The following is a 20,539-nucleotide window of genomic DNA, read 5'->3' on the forward strand; positions in this document are numbered from 1 at the left end:
AGACTCTTGTTTGAAATCAATATTTTTTCGACTTTTCTTGAATATTATGAATATTTTGAGAAAAATTAATTACAAAAATTTGGAGATTTCGAAAAATGTTTTTTCCAAAATGATATGTTGAAGCTAATTAAGGTTATTTTGATTATTGATCGATGACAAGTGTTGCAACAAAACTTATTCCTTATGGCCCGCAATTGTCGGGTTATGAGATGATAGATGGAGCTACAAGTAAGCCTCCTGCAGTTAAAGCTTCGATTACTGAATCGATGAGAGCAACAGAATTGAATGGACTTCTTCTCTCAATTGGACAAATAACAAATTCATTTGTTTGGCAAAATTGTTTATTTATCACAAATTCTTGAGTTTCTTTCAATGTTAAATGATGCAATTCAGGAAAATGTTTCAAAAGCAATGAATGAAGAAGTCAGTAAAATAACTGAGACAATTTCAGATTTGTCAGGCCGTGTTAACAAATTGAAACAGAGAATGCCCGAATATCAAAATGCCTTTCGTAATGCTGATTATTATCAATTGGAAGCTAAAGAATGTATGAATCATTTTATATTTCACTTTCAAAATTTGATGTTTCACATTTTTGTTTTTGATAGGTTACACTTTCTCACTCAGGGAATCAGCAAACCAAGATGTCTTCAATGTTGAATCAAGGCTTCCCGAAGTGAAGGCACTTTATGATGCGGCTGAGCCTCCTCCTGATTTGTCTGTTATTGACAAATTGATTTTGGAATTGCCAGAGGCAGATAAGCCACAGAATTTCCCCAATTTGTCAGATAAGTATTCCAATCCAGGGTATTTCATGGCTCATTGGATTGAATCCTTCCAAACAAACGCAATGATCGAAAAAGAAAGATCAAAGGCAAGGAAAAAGCCTCAAGCATCTGGGAAACGACCAGAGCCACCGAAGAGCGTTCAGTCTCCATCATCTCCTCATTCTCCAACTGGTTTCAAACCAGCGATGGTTCGATCCCCTTCAACAGCGCAAACTGCTCCTGTTAATGCACCTTCACCCCTTACGACCACTACCACAGAAATTGAAGTGCCTCAACCCTTGGAAACAACTCCTCGCGTTCCTTTGACGCCACAAACTCCAAAAACTCCACAACAAGGTCGTAATGACACACCTCCACCTCCACCGGCAGATGATTCAGTTCCTCCACCACCTCCTGCTGATGACGGTGTTCCTCCGCCACCATCAACGGATTCCATTCCCCAAGCACCTCCTATCGGATCTGTCCCACAAGCTCCACCACTAGGTTCTGTTCCTCAGGCACCTCCGTTAGGAAGTGTGCCTCAAGCTCCGCCGCTTGGCTCGATTCCACAGGCTCCTCCAATTGGCTCAGTTCCCCAAGCACCGCCGTTGGGAACAGTTCCACAGGCTCCACCGTTGGGCACTGTACCACAGGCACCTCCACTTGGTTCCGTTCCTCAGGCACCTCCGTTGGGTTCTGTGCCACAGGCTCCTCCACTGGGAAGTGTACCTCAAGCTCCTCCGTTAGGAACTGTTCCTCAAGCTCCTCCACTTGGTTCTGTTCCTCAGGCACCTCCGTTAGGAAGTGTGCCTCAAGCCCCACCATTGGGATCCGTCCCACAAGCTCCACCGCTGGGATCAGTACCTCAAGCACCTCCTCTGGGATCTGTTCCTCAAGCTCCTCCTCTGGGATCGGTACCTCAGGCTCCACCGCTGGGTGCTGTTCCTCAGGCTCCACCAGTCGGAGCAACGCCAAAAGCACCAGCGTTGAAGCCAGTGAACAATACTCCTCGCCCAGCTCCAAGCTCAGGGTATCATTTAATTTATTATTTTCTATATTGTAGCGTTATCAAATGTTTATAATTTTATTTTTAATGTAGAATGAGTTTGATGGATCAGCTGAAGGCCGGAGTACAGTTGAAGAAAGTGAACAAGAATGATCCTCCTCCAGGTGGTGCTGTGAAGCTTCCACCGAAAGCAGGAAATCCACAAATGCAGATGCTGATGATGATCAAGGGAGGTGTAAAGTTACGCTCTGCATCTGAACGAAAGCTTCCAGAAAGGCAAGCTCCTGAGCAAAGACCATCGCTTGTTACTGCATTGTTGGAGAAAGCACACAGCATGCGTGCAGCAATACAGGGAGACGACGAGTCAAATTCCACAAGCAGCGATAGCTTTGATGATTAAATTTCTTATTTTCTGTTACTTTTTAATTCATTGTCCCGAACCAATGATTGTGCTTAAAATTTTATAGTTTCATTTTTCAAATCATTGTTTTATTTTATTCTTATCAACAAAATTTTCATTTTATATAAAAAATACATTTTTATTTTAAAAATCTGGATTTTTAAATTTCTGATTTATTTTACAAATCAAATCATTTTTAACAAACGATTTCATTCTGTGAAAAAGAAAATATTTCTTCGATGTAATTCAAAGGTATTGTTTCACAAGTCTAATAAATAAGACAATTTTTTGTTAATTACAATTATTATTGTTCATTTTCATAAAAATTAAAGTGTAACTAAAAATTCTTGATTTTCACTACAAATATATTTTATAATTACTAAATAGCAGCATTTATTTTATCCGCTCTTGAAAAGAAGAACAGCAATTTGACCCAAGTAGAAATATCTACAGATTGAGAAGCCAATAAAAATGGAGTATAAAAATATATAACAAAAAATATATATAGCAAACATAAAATGCTTTGTTTCGTGTGTCACATATGAGCCGAAGTTTCTGCCAACGATGCAATGCCATGTTGGGTGATATTTTTTGTCTGATATAATATTCAAATAAACTCAACTCAATATTTGCATAAACAACAACAAATACCAAATTCTTTCTTGATGTATGAAGCAATATCTTTTTCAATTGAAAAGTTTTCCAAAGCAGATGAAGCAACATCACTGTAATCAAAAATATTCAAAAATAAATTTTCAAATTTTCAAATTTTAAACAACTACAGTTCAAATCATCTAGCTTAAAAGAAACAGCAAACATAGCATCTTGTTGCATATCTTCGGACATATCAGCGTTCTTGATCACAGCTTTTCTTGTTTCTGCCATTTATTTTAAATTTTGATAATCTTCAACAGATTGATCTTAAAAACCATTTACTAAAAAATTTTAAACGCAAACTAAGGGGTGTGAAAAAAAAAGTTAATTGAAAGCTAAACACTAATAACAAAAATAATTATCACAAAAATGAGTAAGATAATAAAAACTAAAATTTTTGTTGATAGCTATTTCATCAAAACATCAAGAAGGAGAAAAAGGCACATAACGCTTTTTTTTAGGTGCTGAAAGTTGAAGAGGTTTTGAGCTGAGAAACAGAGGCTCGTTGTCCGATGCAGAAGAAAGTGCCGACTGTGAAATGAAAGGAGAAGAAGAAGAGGAAGAGGAAAAAGCAGTCTGATTCAAAGAAGGGATGGGTGGATTTGTGGGCATGGGGTATGTGCGGTGGGGTGAAAATAGCTGAGGAGAAGAAGACAGCTGTCTAACAGAAGCATTTGCTTCATTCTTCCTTTCTCTGTTTGCAACCTCACTTTCTCTTTCTCTCACCCCAACATCCCTTTTAGCAGCAGTAGCAATAGAAGCATCAGTATTTCTTCCCATTGCCTGCTCCATCTTCGCCCTGTGCTTCTGATAGAACGAACCCGAGCCAGCTGTGGGAGGGAGTGGAGCAGAAGGAGCGAAAGAAGAAGAAGGAGAATGAGGAGGAGAAAAAGAAGAAGAAGATGATGATGATGAAGAATGCGGCTGCCTCACAAACCCTAACATATGCTCAGAATTAAGCGGAGTGAGTGTGTCTTCGCCACCAGAGCCGTCAAACAGACCTTCAATCCGCGGAACCGCCCTCGTCTCGTTCGCAAAGAAAACAGGGTGGCCATGGACAATATGCACGTGGATTCCTGTGCTTCCTCTTCTGTCTTCTCCTGTTCCTATTCCACTTCCTCCTCTTCTTCCTCCCTCTCTTCTTCTTCTTTCTTCTCCTCCTCCTCCAACAGTACCTCCAATAGAACCTCCAGTATTACTATTGTACCCTCCACCCACATTCCCCGATGCAGCCATCGCGCCCACAGGGAGGGGAACAGTTGGAGAAGAAGTCTTTTGATGCTGCTGATGGTGCGTGTCAAAGGCAGAAGGAGGAGCAGAGGAGAAGGGAGGATAATGAAGCGGTGGGACTGAAGGTTTGGTGGATTTGGTGGGTTTTGTGGGGTTTGTGGATGTTGGAGAGTGGGTTTCAGGGTTTTGAGGGGAAGAATGAGAAGAGGAAGAAGAGGAAGAAGAGGAAGAAGAGGAAGAAGAGGAAGAGGAAGAGGAAGAAGAAGAAGAAGACAAAGATGATGAAGCATTAGGAGAGGAAAGAGGATGAATAGTGAAGTCTAGGGTGGCTGATTGGCGTGTGGGTGAAAGGTTTGCTTTGTCTGAAGATGAATTTGTTGTCTTTTGCTTTCGAGAAAGATTTTCCTTTGGATGAGAAGAAGAAGAAGAAGAAGAAGAAGAAGAAGAAGAAGAAGAAGATGATGATGATGATGATGATGATGATGATGATGATGATGATGATGATGATGATGATGAGTTTATTGATTGACTTAACTGTTTGGGTGAACGTTGAACATGGTTATTTTTCCGATTTTCATCATCTGAAGAAGAGGAAGAAGAAGAAGAAGAAGAATTTTCGAATGCTTCTTGATTGTTCTTCTCCTTCAGCTGTTTTGCTGTGTGGCTGCGGTCGAAATCGTCTGAGCTGTCATTCATCTTATTCACATCTTCTGTGTCACTTTCTTCATCAGAAATAGAAGAAGAGGAGGAAAAAGAAGAAGTATCTTGTTTGCATTCTGCTTCAGATTTTGTACTTTCTTTTATTTGATTTGAAGTTTCCGGTGTGATTGGTTGCTCTTGTGAAGAAGAATCCATTGTTGCTGTTGTTTCTATTGCTATTACTTCTTCTCCTTCTCTTTCTTCTCTTTCTTCTCTTTCTTCTCTTTCTTCTCTTTCTTCTCTTTCTTCTCTTTCTTCTCTTTCTTCTCTTTCTTCTTTTGTTGTTGTTATCAATTGCCTTTTCTCCTTGTTTGCCTCATTTCCTTCCTCCATCACCTCATCTCCTTCTTCTTCTTCAATTGGGCTGATTGGACACCCTCCTTCATTCACATTCATATTCACATTCATATTCATACCCCTCTCTATTATTCTATCTTTTGATTCTTCTTGTTCTTTATTTTCTTCGTTTTCTTCGTTTGCTTGCTTCAATAAACCAGAAGAATATGAAGAAGAAGAAGAAGAATTTGTTATTTCTTCTGCTCCTTCTTTTGATTCATCCTTCTTTTCTTCCCCCTTTCCCTGAGACAATTTCGAATTCTTCTCCTTTTCAACTCCATTTTTCAGCACAGCCGATGCAGAAAGCGAGGAAATTGAAGCAGAAGGAGCATAAGTTGTATTCATTCCTGTTATCATTCCACTTCCTATTCCACTTCCTATTTCTGTTCCATTCACATTTCCTGTTATTGTTCCATTGGGTATCAAAGGTACTAATTGCACTGGTTTGACAGCAAAAGCTGCGTTTGTTTCATTCTCAAGTAGGATGAAACTGCCAGACGCTGTAGAAATAGACGGGTTTTGTGAGTTGGATGAAGAATAAGACGAAGATGAAGATGAAGAGGAAGAGGAGGAAGAGGAGGAGAAGGAAGAAAAAGAAGGCAAGTTTCCCCTCTGATTCGTATTCAATGCTTCAACCAGGATTCTGTGTGTGTTGTCGAGAGGAGAGCGAATATGCGATCTTCCTCTGGCAATTGACTGCTTTGGGTGAAGAATGCCATCGATGTCTGTCAGACGGTGATGGCTATGGAGGAGACGGGTGGGGGTGGTGTGTTTGAGGGGAGAAGGAGAAGGAGAAGAGGAAGAGGAAGAGGAAGAGGAGGAAGAAGAAGAAGAAGATGATGATGAATTATATTCAGATTTTGGATGTTGAGTCGAAGAATTCATCAAATGATCCGAAGAACCTTCCATCTGTATATCCAATTCATTGTATTCTTTTGTCTGTGCAGATCCCAATGCACTTGAATTTCCTTCAATTTGACTCAAATTCTCTTCAACAGCTGAATCGTCTCTCACCTGCAGCTTATTGCCCTTGATGCTGCTTTTCCGTCTCTCAAATTGTCTTTCTCTTGCCAGTTGCTCCAATTTCTCCGATTTCTCCATCCTCTTCTCTCCTCCTCCTCCTCCTTTTCCTTTTCCTTCATCATCATCATCTTCTTCTTCATTGAAATTGCCTGCTTCGTGTTCACTCTCTTCATTCCAACCAGAAGGCGCTCCATTCGAAAAAGGCCTCTTTTCTTTCTCTTTCTCATTCTTCTTTGTCATCTTCTTCTTATCTTTCTTCTTCTTATTTTGCTGTTGCTGTAGTTCCTCTTGTTCTTCTTCATCTTTTCGGTCTGTTTTGTTCTCTGGTTGCAGATTTCTGATAGATGTGTTCTTTTTCTCCTCTTCTTCTTCTTTTTCTTCTTCTTCTTTTTCTTTCACTGCTTCTTCTGTTGAATCTTTTTTGTTTTCAATTTCTTCTTCTTCTTCTTCCATCTGAACATTGTCTTCATCTTCCACCTCATCTGTTCTTCTGGCTGTTATATCAAATGCCTCTTCTTCTTCTTTCTCCTTCTCTTTCTCTTTCGTTTGCTTATCATCTTCATAAAACACCTCATTATTCATCATTCCATCTACGTCATCATATCTTTTTTCTTTCCTTCTATATTCTTCTCCTCCTCCTTCTCCTTCTCCTTCTCCTTCTTCTGCTTCTTCACTTACATTTTCATTCGAATCTGCATCTGCAACAAGCGTCGAAACAGCCCTCTCCTTCATCTTTATTTCTTCCATTCCGCTGTCTGTATACCTTCTCTGCATCTTTCTATCATTTCTGCCACTTTGACTGCTGCTACCCCTTTTGCTGTTATCAGCACTACTATTTTGTACTCTTTCTCTCCCTTTCTTCGTAGAATTAGCCGATCCTCCGTATTTCTCCGTTATTTCTCCCGTCCCATCATCATTTCCATCATTATCTCCATCTTCTTCTTCTTCTTCTTCTTCTTCTTCTTCTTTCCCGCTTCTTTTTGCCTGCAAACTGCGCGCCGGCATCTGCAGCGGGGAGCGCGCCTCGTGCGGCTTCAGAAGCGAAGGGCGAATCAAAACAGGTTCCATTCCACTGCTCATCATCGTCGTCGTCATTGCATTGGGCTCCGGTGTCATCAGCGCCCTTTGGAGAGAAGGAGAAGAAAGAGGAAGGGTCTTTTGTGAATGGAGTGAAGATGCTGTGCCTGTCAGAGTGTTGTGCTGTTGAGGTGATAGCAAAGCCAAAGTCTTCTGAAACGCACTGCCTTTGGCAAGTGTGGGTGTGTTTCGTCCTTTTCCTCCCTTTTTTCCTCTTCCTCTCTGTTCATTTGGATATTCATTCCCATGCTCATTCCCATTCATATTCCACTTTTCTCTTTCTTTCCTCTTCCCCATCTCCTTCTCTTCCTTTGCAGCATACGTCAATGAAAGATCAATATGCTGTTCAGGAGGAGGTTTAACCAGCGGCTGTGTTGAATGCGGAATGCGCTTGAACATCGCAGGCGCTGACGACGCCTGCTGCCGGCTGTGTCCAACAGAAGAAGAAGATGAGGAGGAGGAGGAAGAAGAAGAAGAAAATCCCTTTAACATATTTTCGGGTGATTGCTGTATTTCTGTTTGTTGTTGTCGTTGTGGCTCATATTCTGCGCCATGTTCATACACATCTGACAAAGTGCTATCGAGCTGCTGCTGCTTAAACTGCCCTGTCCCATTCCCACTTGCAATTTTCCCTTTCTTTTTCTGTCTCCCAACATTCGCAAATTGTGCCGGCAAACCAGACTGACTCTGTTCTTTTTCTCTTTCTGAGTGAAAAGAAGAGTTTTGCTCAGCGCTCATCAGAGGCAGCTGTGATGCAAGACGTCCTTTGGCGATCTTCCCAGTGATGTGGTGAGGTGAGCGGGTGGGTGATGGAGAAGGAGAAGGGGAAAGAGAAGAAGGAGAAGGATGAGAAGGAGAAGAAGAGTGAAATGGTGATGATGATGATGAAGTGGATGAAATTTGTGACTGCTTAGCAAGAGAAGGAAGGTGCATGGGTGATGAAGTGCGATTAAATCCAGAAGATGAATAAGGAGAAGGAGAACGAGAAGAAGAAGAAGAAGCATTTGAAGCAGATGATGATGTTGTTGTTATTGTTTGCTGAAGTGGCGATGACGTGAGGCGACGTGAAGGTGACGTGAATCCGTTGAAGCTCAGCATTTTTGGCTGTGTGAGTGGATTGAGCGGATTGGCAAGCGTGACTGATGGAAATGCCCTCGGGTCTTCGAGAAAGTCGTCTTCAGCTGTTGCTTTGCTGGAGAAAACGTGGGAGTTCAAAATAGACGATGAAGAAGACGAAGACGAAGAGGAAGAAGAGGAAGAAGAAGGATGAGAAGGAGGAGGAGAAGGAGATGATTGAAAAGAAGACTCTGCTCTTTCATTTTCTGCTGATTTGTTTGGTTCAAACAGCCTTAGAGAAGGCAAGTGACTAGCATTTTCCTGTCTTTCACTGCTCGTTCCCTCTCCTTCTCCTTCTCCTTCTCCCTCTCTCACCCGCTCTTCTTCTCTTCCTCTCCTTCCCTCCTCTCCACTTTGTCCATCGCCATCCTCTCCGCTGCAGCTGGAATTGAGCTTGTGCTCAAGTGCATTGTAGTCGATAACCTCGCACGCGCACTGCGGGCAGAGGTCGCAGCGGAGCAGATGTGCAAAGAGACAGTCGCTGTGAAATGTGTGGCCGCACAGCGGAAGCGTCGTCTGTGACTGCGACGGCTTCATCCCTTTCCGGCAGATGGTGCAGATGAAGATTGAGGCTGGCTCAGACGATGCTTTCGACCTGGATCCATCACGATTGCTGCTATTGCTGTTGATGATAAGGTAGTTGTCTTTGATGATCTGCAGCGTCTTCTTCGATAGCGGGAAATCTCTCTTCTCCGCTCGGCTTTCTTCCTCGCTGGGCATCTCAACCAGCCCTTCACCTTCCTGATCAGCAAACTCAAACGGGTTGTATCGCACCTCTTGCTTCAGCACAATCCCTCCTTTTTTGGCTTTGGCCTCCAGCGCCAGCAGCTCTTCTTCTTGCTCTTTCTTTTCAATCATTCTCTCCTCGCGCGCCTTTTTCCTTTCTTCAAACTCATCGTCGTTCATCAGTCGTCTTCCGATAATGCTTCCTTTCATGTCATATGATACAAACATGTGCTGGGGATGTGCTCCCTTTCTGTAACATTTTACGCATAATTGAATATCTGAACATTTTGTACATTTGATCTTAGGGCCAAGAATGGGCTGCGTACAGCAACATTCACAACGCGCATTTGGGTGTAGAAATGAAATTCTTTGTTGAAATGGAGAAGTTGATGAAAGCGATCCCCATTCGCATTCGCAAAAGGGACAAACAATCGGTAAACAATTTGATTTATGATGCATATACCAGTAATTAAAACATTCAAGATGAAGATTACCTCCGCAGCCATATCTACAATATACCAGCTTTTGTTTCATATTCATCAATTCTTGGCAAATAATGCACACAGAATTTGAAGAAAGAGGAAGACGTTCAATGAGCATTTTTGAAGAAGTGCCATTTGATTCAGAATTTTTCGAGCTCACGCATTGCCTGATCATAGAGCATTCTGTAATCTGTGACAATTCATTATCAGTATACCCCCGTTGCCAGCATAATGGATTATGAGGAGGAATTCGAAAAAGTGTTGTGAGGACAAACGCAATATGCACGCAGAACGCTCCACGGCCTTTTTGGCATGAACAGCTATTTCCAGATGATATAGATACTTTATATTTTTTTCCACTTGCATCAAGCAAAAGAAAAGTATTATTATGTAAATTCTGAATAAAACGAAGTTTTGAATGTGTAGCAAATGATAGTATAATATCTATTTCTTCGTTAGCTTCTGGTATCCATGGGAATTCACGCTTTTGTAAAGACATATCAAAAAACCTCTTGTATTCTCAAAAAAATAAAAAATACAATTCACAACGTTCTTTGAACATTAAGTGGGAATATTGATCATTTTTGTTCAAAAAAAATATCGATAAAATTTTTATAATAAGAAAATCACACGTTTTATCACCGAATTATGATAATTTTTTTTTCCAATCTTGTTTTAAAGGAGCAAAAAAAAGTTATTATGAATCTTCAGAAAATCAGATTGTTAATAATATCGAACGGAACATAAGAATAATAAAGTAACGTAATTAAATTTGAAAGTTTTCACAATAATGTTATGTCTTTTAATATAGAAATTGAATCGAAGAAGTGTGATGATTAGTGACTCAATTTGTTATCATTATAAGTTGCGCTTAAAGATATTGTTGATCTTTGTATTTCTTGTATTAATATAACATATGAAAAGAAAATATTGAAACAATTTCACAGCGGAAATGAAAACTGTGTAATTAAATTAATTTTTTTTTTTTTGATGTTTATTTGTTGTCATTTTCATTTTTCTTAAACAAAACAAACTCATACATTCTCAACGATTTATTTTGGCTGATTGCGATAACAAGAATGAAGTGATTGCGAATGACTATAAAAAATGTCATACAAAATTTACATTTGAAGAACAAGAATTGCAAAAAATCCTCTAATTTTAATAAAGAAGAAGATTTAATAAAAACAAAAAAAAAAAAAAAAAAAAAAAAAAAGTAAAAAAAAAAAAAAAAAAAAAAAAAAAAAAAAAAAATAAATTAGTTGCTGAGAAAATTAACGGAATAATTAATTTGTAAATAAATATTAAACTGTTTGATTTGTTAAGGGTTTAAATATGACAAAAAAGCAGAAAGAAACATTTGAAAAACATTTGACAAAAGAGTGGTAAATATATACATATATATGGATGCTTCAAGGTGCTATAAAAAACAAAAACACAAGGAACATTCATTTGAAACGTAAGTTGCAATCTAATAAAAGATTCTTTAAAGATAATATTTTACGAAAAATGAGTAAAAAAATTGAAACAAAAACCTTTAACTATAAACACATTCAAAAATTTGAACAGAAAAAAAATTTTGAATGAAAAAAATTCTTTCATTTCCATTTTTTCAAAAAAAAATTTTTTTCCCTCCACATCACTATTTGTGATTCAAAAACCACGCTTCTCTTCTGCCTTCTTTTTCAATCACCTTTTAAAAGTTATTTCATCATATTTCAAAAGTGTTGCTGTTCACATTTATTTTTTGATGGATTTCATGCATTTGTTTGTTGTTATTTCTTCTTCACTCCTTATTTTTCGTGTTTTTTCTCATTTTTATTCTTTGAGCATGTCTTTGCTTCTCGAATAATATTTCACACAACCCATCCCCACGTTTCTCAAATCATCCATTCTTTTTCTTCTCAACAAGCAAAATATCTTTTGAAACCTCACTTCCTTCCCTTCTTCCACTTCCATAATAGATCCTGACTGGCACAACGTCCATTGCATCTGTCATCGTCATCACCCATCCGCCTTTTCCATACATCCCAAACAGTTCCTTCTTCACATCCAGAAGCGTTGGCCTGCTTTCCACTTTCTGCGACAAGCAACTCAACACCAGATTGTGAAGTCTCGATTCATTCACACTTTCCAAGCTTGGCCTTTCACCACTGGATATCTTCTGCCCGGCAATCTCTGCCTCATACTCTCCAAATGGGATCTGCAGTGTCAGGCACTCCCACAGCATCATCCCAATCGAGAATACCACTGACTCCTTTGTTGCCCCCATCTTCTTGTTCATCAGCAGCTCAGGTGCCTTCCACCTCAAACACTCTTTTTTGAAGTCATCCTCATCCTCAAATGCTGATGAGGGGAGAGAGTTGTCATCATCATCACTGGCAGATGTCACAACAGTTGATGAAGAGATGGATGACGAATCTGAATCATCATCTAGCAAAATATCAGAATGCATCACAATGCAGATGACCATATGCTCGGAGAACAGAACAATATGCGGACTCAGATTGGCAAGTGATTGAAGTTGAAATTCACATTCATCAAATGAATGAAGCGCGAGATTTGCCACCCAGAACATGATCTGCGCAGCTGTTTGCTCCCTCTCTTGCAGAGTACCAATTGCTATCTCCTTTGTCTTGTTGCTTCCATGCAACAACATGAACAATGAATCCCTCAAATCCACAATCAATTTCTCATGAGGAGATGAACAGGCCATTGCATCCACTAGATTCGACATCGATGAGGTGGTTGGGCACAGATCCTCTCTCCGAACAAAAGTGGATTCTGTGTCAGTTGTTGAAGTGGTTGAAGTGGATGAAATTGATGGAGATGGTGTTCGCTTTCTTGTATCTTCCTCTTCTTCCTCATCTTTCTCCAGCACCCATTCTGGGATCTTGTCTGAATCTCTTCCAAGGATGTATTCTGTTGATCCACTCTCAGAGAGAAGATGCTCTGATGACTCTGAATGTCCCAAACTTTTCTCATACACCCTCTTCTTGATCCTCTCTTCGTTTTTCTTCTCTGCTTCCCTCTCTGCTCTCCTCCACTGCTCCTCAGGTGACATCTCCATTGTAACCATCTCAATCAGTTTCGGGTCTTTCTTCACAGTGTCATTCACAATCCCTTCCAATTCTTCTGTACGCCTTTTTTGCTTTCTCCATCGAACAATGAATACTATGGACACAACAAGGACAATCAAAAACAATACAGCAAATATCACAATCACAATCAACAGCCAAGAAGATTTCCCTTCTTTTCCCCCTTCAGCAATTCTATCATCTCCTTTGGCCTTGACTTCACTTCCATTTTTCAGAATGAAAGACTCAGTTGATGAAGGAGAATCAGAATTTCCAAACACAATCCACACACTCACTTCTGTCTCTTCTCTCACTTTCTCCAGTTCTGAACGTGAAATAAATGTGTGAATCTCATTCTCTGACACATAGCCTTCTTCGCCAATTCCCTTTCTCACTATTTCCTCTTCATCTCCATTTTTTATGCTAATCTTCACAGACAAATCACATGGCAGAAGCAGCTTCCCATGAATGATCAACTCCAATTCACCTGATGGCTGGGTTGTATTCTTCACATCCTCCAGAACAGGAATAAAGAAGGGAGATGCTCTTTCAGCTGCTATCCCTCCCAATCTGCATCCCTCATCCAATATCCAAAGTGAAGAATTATCTTTCAATCCATCTCCACCTTTCACACTCACAACATCAAATTCCCCATTCCCTGTGCAGATAACATTCCTTCGAACTGATGGATATCCTACAATATCGGGGTTGTTGTTCTCGAATTCTCCCTTCTCAATAACAACACTTCCACCTGACAAAGACAGCCCTCCTTTCTTCGAGTTGCTGATTGTGGTGTATTTCATTGTCAGACTGCTTGAAATGGCATCCACAACTGATCCCTTCCACTTGCATACTTCTTCTGTTCTTCCATTTGTTTTCTTTTCTTCTCTTGCTTCTTCCTCCAAATCCCCAGAGAACCTGCACAGATCAAACCTCACATTGGCACAATTGCTCACCGACACAATCGATCCTTTCTCCTTTGAGCTCAAACACTTTCCAAATGAACAGTTCGATAACACTTCATCCTTCGCCAAATTCTGCATTTTCACCACACATCCACTTCTTGAGAGAGTGATGTTCTGAACATCCAACTCCTTCATCTCCACTTCCGCTCTGTCTCCAACTTCAATCACGTTTCCCTCTGATTCCATATTATCAATTTTTGTTTCTGATATGGTTGCTTTCGATTCCCCAATGAATTCAATCAAAGGCACAGACAATTTCATTCTCGTGAACACACACTTGTCCATCTCCAGCTCTCCTCCTTCAACTCCCATTATTGTGCTGTGAATGGCCAACACAAATGCGGATGACAAACATTCGCACTCACTCATCTCTGTTGTCCCGTTCTTCACTTTCATTATGCAGCTGTGACTCGATGAAAACTGTTCTCCAAACTCAAACGCACACCTCTCCACAACACACTCATTCACAAACACAATTACACTCCCTTCATTTCCCATCTCTTGAACAGTTGCATTGAAATGGATTGTCGCCTTCGCCTTCTTCATTGGCTTCACACTCACATCTCCCATCACACATTCTCCTCCAATGTCCCCTTCTCCATCAATAAAAATCACATTCATGATCCCCTTTTGAATGTGAGACACTCCGTGGCTGATGCTTTTGCATGGATTCGTCTGCTCTCCACACTGTCTGATATCCCTCCCATTCACACACACAAACACCTGCTGCCCATAATAGAATGTGACCAGCGGGATCAGATCAATATCTCTTTTCTCTTCGTCGCTTCCACAAATCGAGTTGTTCGACTTCAGAGCATCCTGGCTGAAGTCCAGCGAGAACAGCTTCTCATTGATCTGCTTTTCAATCCACTTGCACCGGATGAACACATCCTTCCCCACAAATGCATCATTCATTGTGAATCTGGTGCTCTCGATCATTATCCCCAAAGGCAGTGCATCCTCTGTGTCTGCTTGTGCTTCGCCCAGGCCAGATGCATCTATCATCAGCCCTCCTCCTCTCCCCTTCACTATGGAACAAATACACATCCCAAACGAGCAGCCACTCACTTTCAGCTCACTTCCTCTGCTCCTCAGACTCACTTTCATCCCTCCTCCCTCTTCACTCTTCTCGCTCAGACACTTTGTCATCACACACTTTTCCACACAGCACTTCATTCCACCATCAAATGAGTCACCATTCAGAATTGCGGCTCTGCTATCATTGCATGTGATGCTTGTGAATGATGAGCTGTTGATGCTCAGCAACATCACCCCATCTCCATTCTCTTTGCCTCTCAGCATCGTTGCTCCTTTCAACAAGCTGGCTGATGAGAGAGCAGATTCACTGAGCGAAATCAGACTCCTTCCCGAAATGCTTGTGTTGGTGATTGACAGATTCATCACATCTGCCACTTTCACATCTGAAGACAATTCCACAAAACCTTGTGAAAAATGGAATTCTTTCAGAGCGCAATCTTCAATTGCCACGCTCCCTCCATCCACTTTCACCAAGCAGAAATCCGTTTCTTTTGAAGAATCCTCACAAACAAATGAGCAGCTTTTCACAGAAAGGGAGCCATTCATTGATGATGATTTGAGGAATGCCAGATGGTGGGCAAGCACATTTGGAAGAGAAAATGAAATATTCACAAATGAGAGGATCACTTCTGAAGCAACCATCGCCTCTCCATTTTCTCCATCTGTTTCCTTCTCTTCTGCAATCCTCAAAACTGTTCCATTTATCTCTCCTTCAACCTTCACAACTGGTGTATCTGATGATGATGATGATGATGAAAATGATATTGAACTTCGAAGCAATCCTGAGCCTGACACAATAATCTTTGATTCTTCTGCTTCAAGTGTTGTGTATCTCAATGAAACAAGATGATCAATTGACGAACAAGGTGCTTCGGAATACCCACAGCCACTGAAATCTTTTCCACTTTCAAAAGTGACAAACCCATCCCCACTCCAATTATGCCACAAATACACAACCAGTGGAATCACATATCCCTCCTCTCCTGTTGTCTTCCTCTCCCATCCACACAACTCATCCAATGATCCCAACTCCTCTGAACTCATCTCCCATTTGAAGTTCTCTTTGTTCACAATCTCACTCAGATTCCATCCAGAAACAAATGCATTCTTCCCCTTCCAGGCATTGCATCTCTCAAATGTCATTCCTTCCAAAATGAATGTTCCCAATTGATTGGGAAGCTCAACAAACATTCCTCCTCCCATTCCTCTCCCCACCTCATCACTCTCACCTGATGGCACTTCACATCCTTCAAACTTCACTTCCTTCATCTTCAAGCTCCCTCCACTTCCAACAGACATCATCATCCCTCCTCCTCCTCCATTTGAGTCTGCCTCATTCTCTGCCTTGCAACCATCAAATGTGGTTGACCCATTGATCACAACCTCTTCATCTTTGCCGATCGAAATCTTCATTCCTCCACCACAACCGTCTTTCTCCTCAACACCACACTCACTGAATGTGCAATTCGTGATTATTATGATTTCAACAATAGAAGTGCCAGAATTCTCGTTTTCCTTTTTGTCACAGCTCCTTTCGAAACAGCTTCCTCCTCCATTTCTCCTCGAAATTCCTGTGAGAACACAATTTGAAAATTCAGCTGAACTTTCTCCGGCACATCTGATTATTGGATCTGACAAGGTATTCATTGGCACTTTGTTTGAGAAGCCTGTCATGTGCAGAACTCCTCCATCAATCTGAAAAACACAGAATTCGATTTCATTCAGTGAGTTTCCGATGACAGGCTCAATTGAGCAATCACTGACATTCAATGCATTCGAAGAGGAAAGGATGAATGAAGAGGCTGGAGAAAGTGCTGATGGAAGCGAAAAGCACATATCTTTCAGTAATGCTGCTGATGAAACTCTGATCAAACATTCTGAGTCAAACTGAAGAGCAGGAGGCGCAACAACCTCAACCGCAGTGTCTCCAATTGTGCCTGTCACATTCCAAAACTGGCTCTCCATCACAACCTCTTCACAGAGCACAAATCCATTTTTGATTCGGATTGTTCGTGGCACAGCCCCATACCACAACTCAACCACTCTCTTGATCGATGAGCACGGATACTGCTCCAATCCACATCTGCTGAAGTCCATGCTTTTCTCTCCTCCCACAAATCCAACATCCCCTGCTTCCATCAAATATGGAAGAAGTGGCACACACTCCTCCCTGCACCCATCCTCAAATCCCAACAAGTCATCGTCTGTCATGCCCTCATGCTCAAAGCCAAATGTGATGCGACTCACAACATCTCTCAGGCACTGTGTATTCACAAATACGTTGTTCCCTTTTTCTGCCTGGCAATCCTCAAAACGAGCACAATGGATGCAAAAAGCACAACTCTCATCAACAACATCCAGATAAAGAGCTCCACCATATCCTCCAACTCCATTTCCCTTCCCCACACAGCTGCAACTGCTGAATGTCACACATTCCATATTCTCATCAGCACACTCACTTGAGACATTCCCGATCTCCATCTTCGAGCCTTCATCCTGTTGAATCCACATCCCACCTCCACACCCATCCTCACACCCGCAGTTCCTCATCATTCCCCCTGAAATATTCACATTCATCCCATTCGCCAGATTCCCACAAATCACACTCCCATCCCCACTCGCTCGAGAAATCCCATATGCATCAACATTGTTCATCTGGAAAGACAGTGAGCTTTCGCCTGTGATATCGAATGCTGGTACAGATGAAAATGATATTCCACTGATCTCAACAGAATCAAAACTGACAGACCCCTTTTGGACAATCATCAGCGATGCCGTTAAAACACAGCTTTCTTCATCACTCAATGTGGTGATCACACACTCAACCAATTTCAACATCCCTTCTTCTGCCAACACTTCCATCAGATGAGACGATGGATTCTCTCCACAAGCAAATGTGATTTTTCTGAAACTTCCCACTCCAGCTCCAATGGCCACCAACGATTCTCCATTTGGTGATCTGTTGCGAACAACCACTTGTGCTTTGTCTTTCCCCTCAAATGCAATCCTCATTTTTCCAACATCAATTTTGTTTTCTTCATAATTCCCTTTTTCAACGATCACTTCATTGCTGCTTCCTTCACCATCCAGCACACTCATTCCAAACTCGATTGTTTTGCATCTCCTTCCATATTCATCTCCTGCTCTCACAAACCCACAGGCCATGTGATCCAACCCTTCCTGTGAGTTCACAAACACTGGGTTGAAGAAAACTTTTGGAATCCAGTCATCGTGTTCTGTTGTTCCAATAACCACTCGATTGCTGTTTGCAGCTGTGCTTGAACGGCAAAACACAAACGAATTTTCGGTGATGTTTGTCCACCCATCATGAACATAAACATCATGGCCAATATTTGCAGCTGTGTTGTTTGAAAAGAAGCAAAACACAATCTGAATGTCGCTCACTCCTGTCCCATTGGTCCATCCCAGTCCTGCCCCATTTCTTTCGCTGTATCCACCACAAATTGAACAATCAGTGAAAATGGCAGTAACATTATTGAAGAAGCCAATGCTTCCCCCTTCATCGAAAAGTGATATGTTCTTTCTGCAGCAAAAAAAGTTGCATCTTTCAACAATTCCCTGATGTTCGTTTTTATCGATCAATATCCCACCTCCAATATGTTTTGTTGAACTATTCGAACAATTGATACAATTCATACAAAAAGTTGAAACATAGAAAAAATCAATGCATCCACCAGAAGCTTCAGCTGTGCAAGAATCAAATACGGAAGATGCGATGACAAAATTTTTTCCGTTCATTCTGGATGAAATGGCTCCACCACAATAACTGCTATGACATGAATGAAAATTGCACAAGGTGACATTTAAGAGTCCGGAAGAAGTGAAAAAAATGGCTCCCCCATTTGTGTTTGATGCTCCAACAGAAGAAAGGTTGTTGAAATCACAATCCACAAATGTTGCATCACCTGAGTCGATAATTTTCCTTTTCATAGTTTTGTTTCCAACCACTGGATCTGCATTTTCTCTCCGAATGCATTGTGAATACGACGAATTCAGAGCCAAAAAGTGATTATGTTCTGATCGCATCCCTTCAACCAGTCCTCCTCCAAGTGGTGAATCAACTTTTTCCACAAAACATCCCTCGAAACGATATTCATTTTCTGAATTGCCCATTGAACATCGATTGCTTTGGCCTCTCGCACTTTGTGAGATGTTTGCAAAATGGCAGGTGCAAACTGCTATTTCCCTTATGTCTGTGCTTGCCAAAAGGGAAATTGATCTTCCCAAAGCAAATGAAGAAAAATCAGAATCAAACATCTTCAAATTCTTATTCTTTTGTTCAAAACCCTTTCCGTCGCAACAAACAAGCGGTTCACAAATTTCTGCAAATTGGTTGACACAATAAGAAATGTTACTCAAAACCAGATGACCTTCATTCAACTTCAACAAATGACCACCTGACATTCCATGATCATGCACAGAGCAGCAATGGACAAGAACGATGGACAAGCTGTTGACGAGAATCATCGATCTTCTCTTTTCTTTGATGAACACCAAATATTTCATCTCACAACTCGAATTTCCAAAGTTCACCATCGTCCTCACAGTGGATCTTGGATTGTGAAAAACTCTTTTCGAATCACAAATGATCTTCAACTGGCTCTTCTCATTCTTCAAATGGCAATTCATATCGTTTGGTTCACTTCTTTTCTCTTTTGAATCCTTTTCACTCTCCTTCAATATCATCCTCGTTTCTGTAGAATCTTCACAAATGATCTCATCTTCTTTAAGACTATTTCTTGAATTTTGTCTGTTGTGAGCACATCCAAATGGAGTTTCCATTATTTGCTCGTTAGTCGATTCTTGTTTCCTGATATGAATAAATTGGGCATCTTCAGTGGATGTCAAGTCAGAGTGTTCGCGTTTGTGAGATGACTCAAAGCTGTTCAACAGCACAATCAACGCAAACACAAACATCAAATTCATTGTGAATGTGAGTATGGGTTTCAAATGTTTTTTCAATCAAACAATTTTTGGCAATGCTTGAGCATCTTTTCTTATTTGACACTCATCGTTGTGCAATAAACATATTTAATCAGATGAACCTTAATAAAGAACTTCTGATCCATTTATATAATAACAGTTATTGTTTTCCTGATTTCTGTTCTTTCTTTGCATTTGTTTGAGAATGAATGAAAAGCGCTCAAAAATGAATTTGTTGTCCAAAAACATTTTGTTGTGCATTTGAAAGCGTTTCATTTCATGGTTTCATTTTGAGTGCGTGCAGAATGTGGAACGATGAAGTGTTTTGTTGTTTGGATGTTGTTTGAAACAAATTGAACGCTCATTTTGAAATTCACAACCCACAAACATGACGATCTCGAAACATTTCAGAAAGCCAATCTCCATTTTCATTTTTCACTGGAAATCATATGATTTTATTGTGGAATTCTTATCTTTTTGACTTGAGAGGAATCATCACAAAAGCCCGCCAAAAAGCGTAATGCCTTCCAATTTATCGAATTGTTTTTCCAATGATGATGAAAGCAGAGTTCATCGCAGTTTGCAATGACGACTTCAACAGTTACAGAGCATTTTAAAAAGAAAACTCACTTACGTTTGCAAATACGAATGAAAAACAAATACGACCAATGCCATTTGATGAAGTTTCTTAGAAGGAATGCACAAAGATTTTCGATTTGAGACATTGAAGAACTCCGTTTCAACTCATCCTCATGCCTTCAAACAGAAGCGCAAAGATACTTCGAGCTCATCATCTTTGACAAATATTCTTCGTTGTTTGTCTCTTCTTCTTTCTTCTTCTTCTTTTTTGAAAAAGAATAACTCTGCTTTTTTGTATTTTTTTTTCTGTTGAATCGTCCAATGCAGCATTTCATCCACTTTTTATTCTTTGAAAAGAAAAATCAGTTGAGATATCATTCTTGTTATTTTTTCGATTCAGTCGCTTTTAATGGAATCAAT

The 20,539-nt window shown here is 40.5% G+C and overlaps 4 protein-coding genes across 4 annotated transcripts; 1 reads left to right on the top strand and 3 right to left on the bottom strand.

Annotated features, from left to right (window-relative positions):
- The first annotated feature begins 136 nt into the window (after nt 1-136).
- On the top strand, nt 137-2,402 carry MONOS_9121 (putative serine/threonine-protein kinase WNK1). The gene is made up of 4 exons (XM_067879588.1): nt 137-326; nt 394-547; nt 609-1,797; nt 1,867-2,402. Exons 1-4 carry the CDS (start codon nt 153-155, stop codon nt 2,171-2,173), a joined length of 1,824 nt encoding a protein of 607 aa, XP_067731652.1. The 5' UTR covers nt 137-152; the 3' UTR covers nt 2,174-2,402.
- A 55-nt stretch (nt 2,403-2,457) lies between these two features.
- MONOS_9122 (dynein light chain) lies at nt 2,458-3,096 on the bottom strand. The gene is made up of 4 exons (XM_067879589.1): nt 2,991-3,096; nt 2,825-2,898; nt 2,687-2,768; nt 2,458-2,620 (listed from the first exon to the last, which is right to left on the bottom strand). Exons 1-4 carry the CDS (start codon nt 3,056-3,058, stop codon nt 2,572-2,574), a joined length of 273 nt encoding a protein of 90 aa, XP_067731653.1. The 5' UTR covers nt 3,059-3,096; the 3' UTR covers nt 2,458-2,571.
- A 154-nt stretch (nt 3,097-3,250) lies between these two features.
- MONOS_9123 (uncharacterized protein) lies at nt 3,251-9,691 on the bottom strand (the record flags this gene model as incomplete). Its single annotated transcript, XM_067879590.1, has 1 exon — nt 3,251-9,691. The coding sequence occupies one exon, from the start codon at nt 9,689-9,691 to the stop codon at nt 3,251-3,253; it is 6,441 nt and encodes a 2,146-aa protein (XP_067731654.1).
- A 1,710-nt stretch (nt 9,692-11,401) lies between these two features.
- On the bottom strand, nt 11,402-18,730 carry MONOS_9124 (uncharacterized protein; the record flags this gene model as incomplete). The annotated part of the gene is made up of 1 exon (XM_067879591.1): nt 11,402-18,730. One exon carries the CDS (start codon nt 18,728-18,730, stop codon nt 11,402-11,404), a length of 7,329 nt encoding a protein of 2,442 aa, XP_067731655.1.
- Nucleotides 18,731-20,539: the final 1,809 nt, after the last annotated feature.

The sequence above is a fragment of the Monocercomonoides exilis genome (genome assembly GCF_001643675.1).
Source record: "Monocercomonoides exilis strain PA203 chromosome Unknown scaffold11-1913109, whole genome shotgun sequence".
Taxonomy (NCBI): domain Eukaryota; phylum Preaxostyla; order Oxymonadida; family Polymastigidae; genus Monocercomonoides; species Monocercomonoides exilis.

Excerpts from the sequence above, each read along its gene's own strand:
- MONOS_9121 (XM_067879588.1), top strand. The coding sequence starts at position 153 with ATGACAAGTGTTGCAACAAAACTTATTCCTTATGGCCCGCAATTGTCG. Across the intron at positions 327-393 it reads GACAAATAACAAATTCATTT|GAAAATGTTTCAAAAGCAAT; the intron begins GTTTGGCAAAAT and ends GATGCAATTCAG. Across the intron at positions 1,798-1,866 it reads CGCCCAGCTCCAAGCTCAGG|AATGAGTTTGATGGATCAGC; the intron begins GTATCATTTAAT and ends TTTTTAATGTAG.
- MONOS_9122 (XM_067879589.1), bottom strand. The coding sequence starts at position 3,058 with ATGGCAGAAACAAGAAAAGCTGTGATCAAGAACGCTGATATGTCCGAA. Across the intron at positions 2,899-2,990 it reads GATATGCAACAAGATGCTAT|TGATGTTGCTTCATCTGCTT; the intron begins GTTTGCTGTTTC and ends TTTTGATTACAG. Across the intron at positions 2,769-2,824 it reads ATACATCAAGAAAGAATTTG|ACAAAAAATATCACCCAACA; the intron begins GTATTTGTTGTT and ends ATATTATATCAG.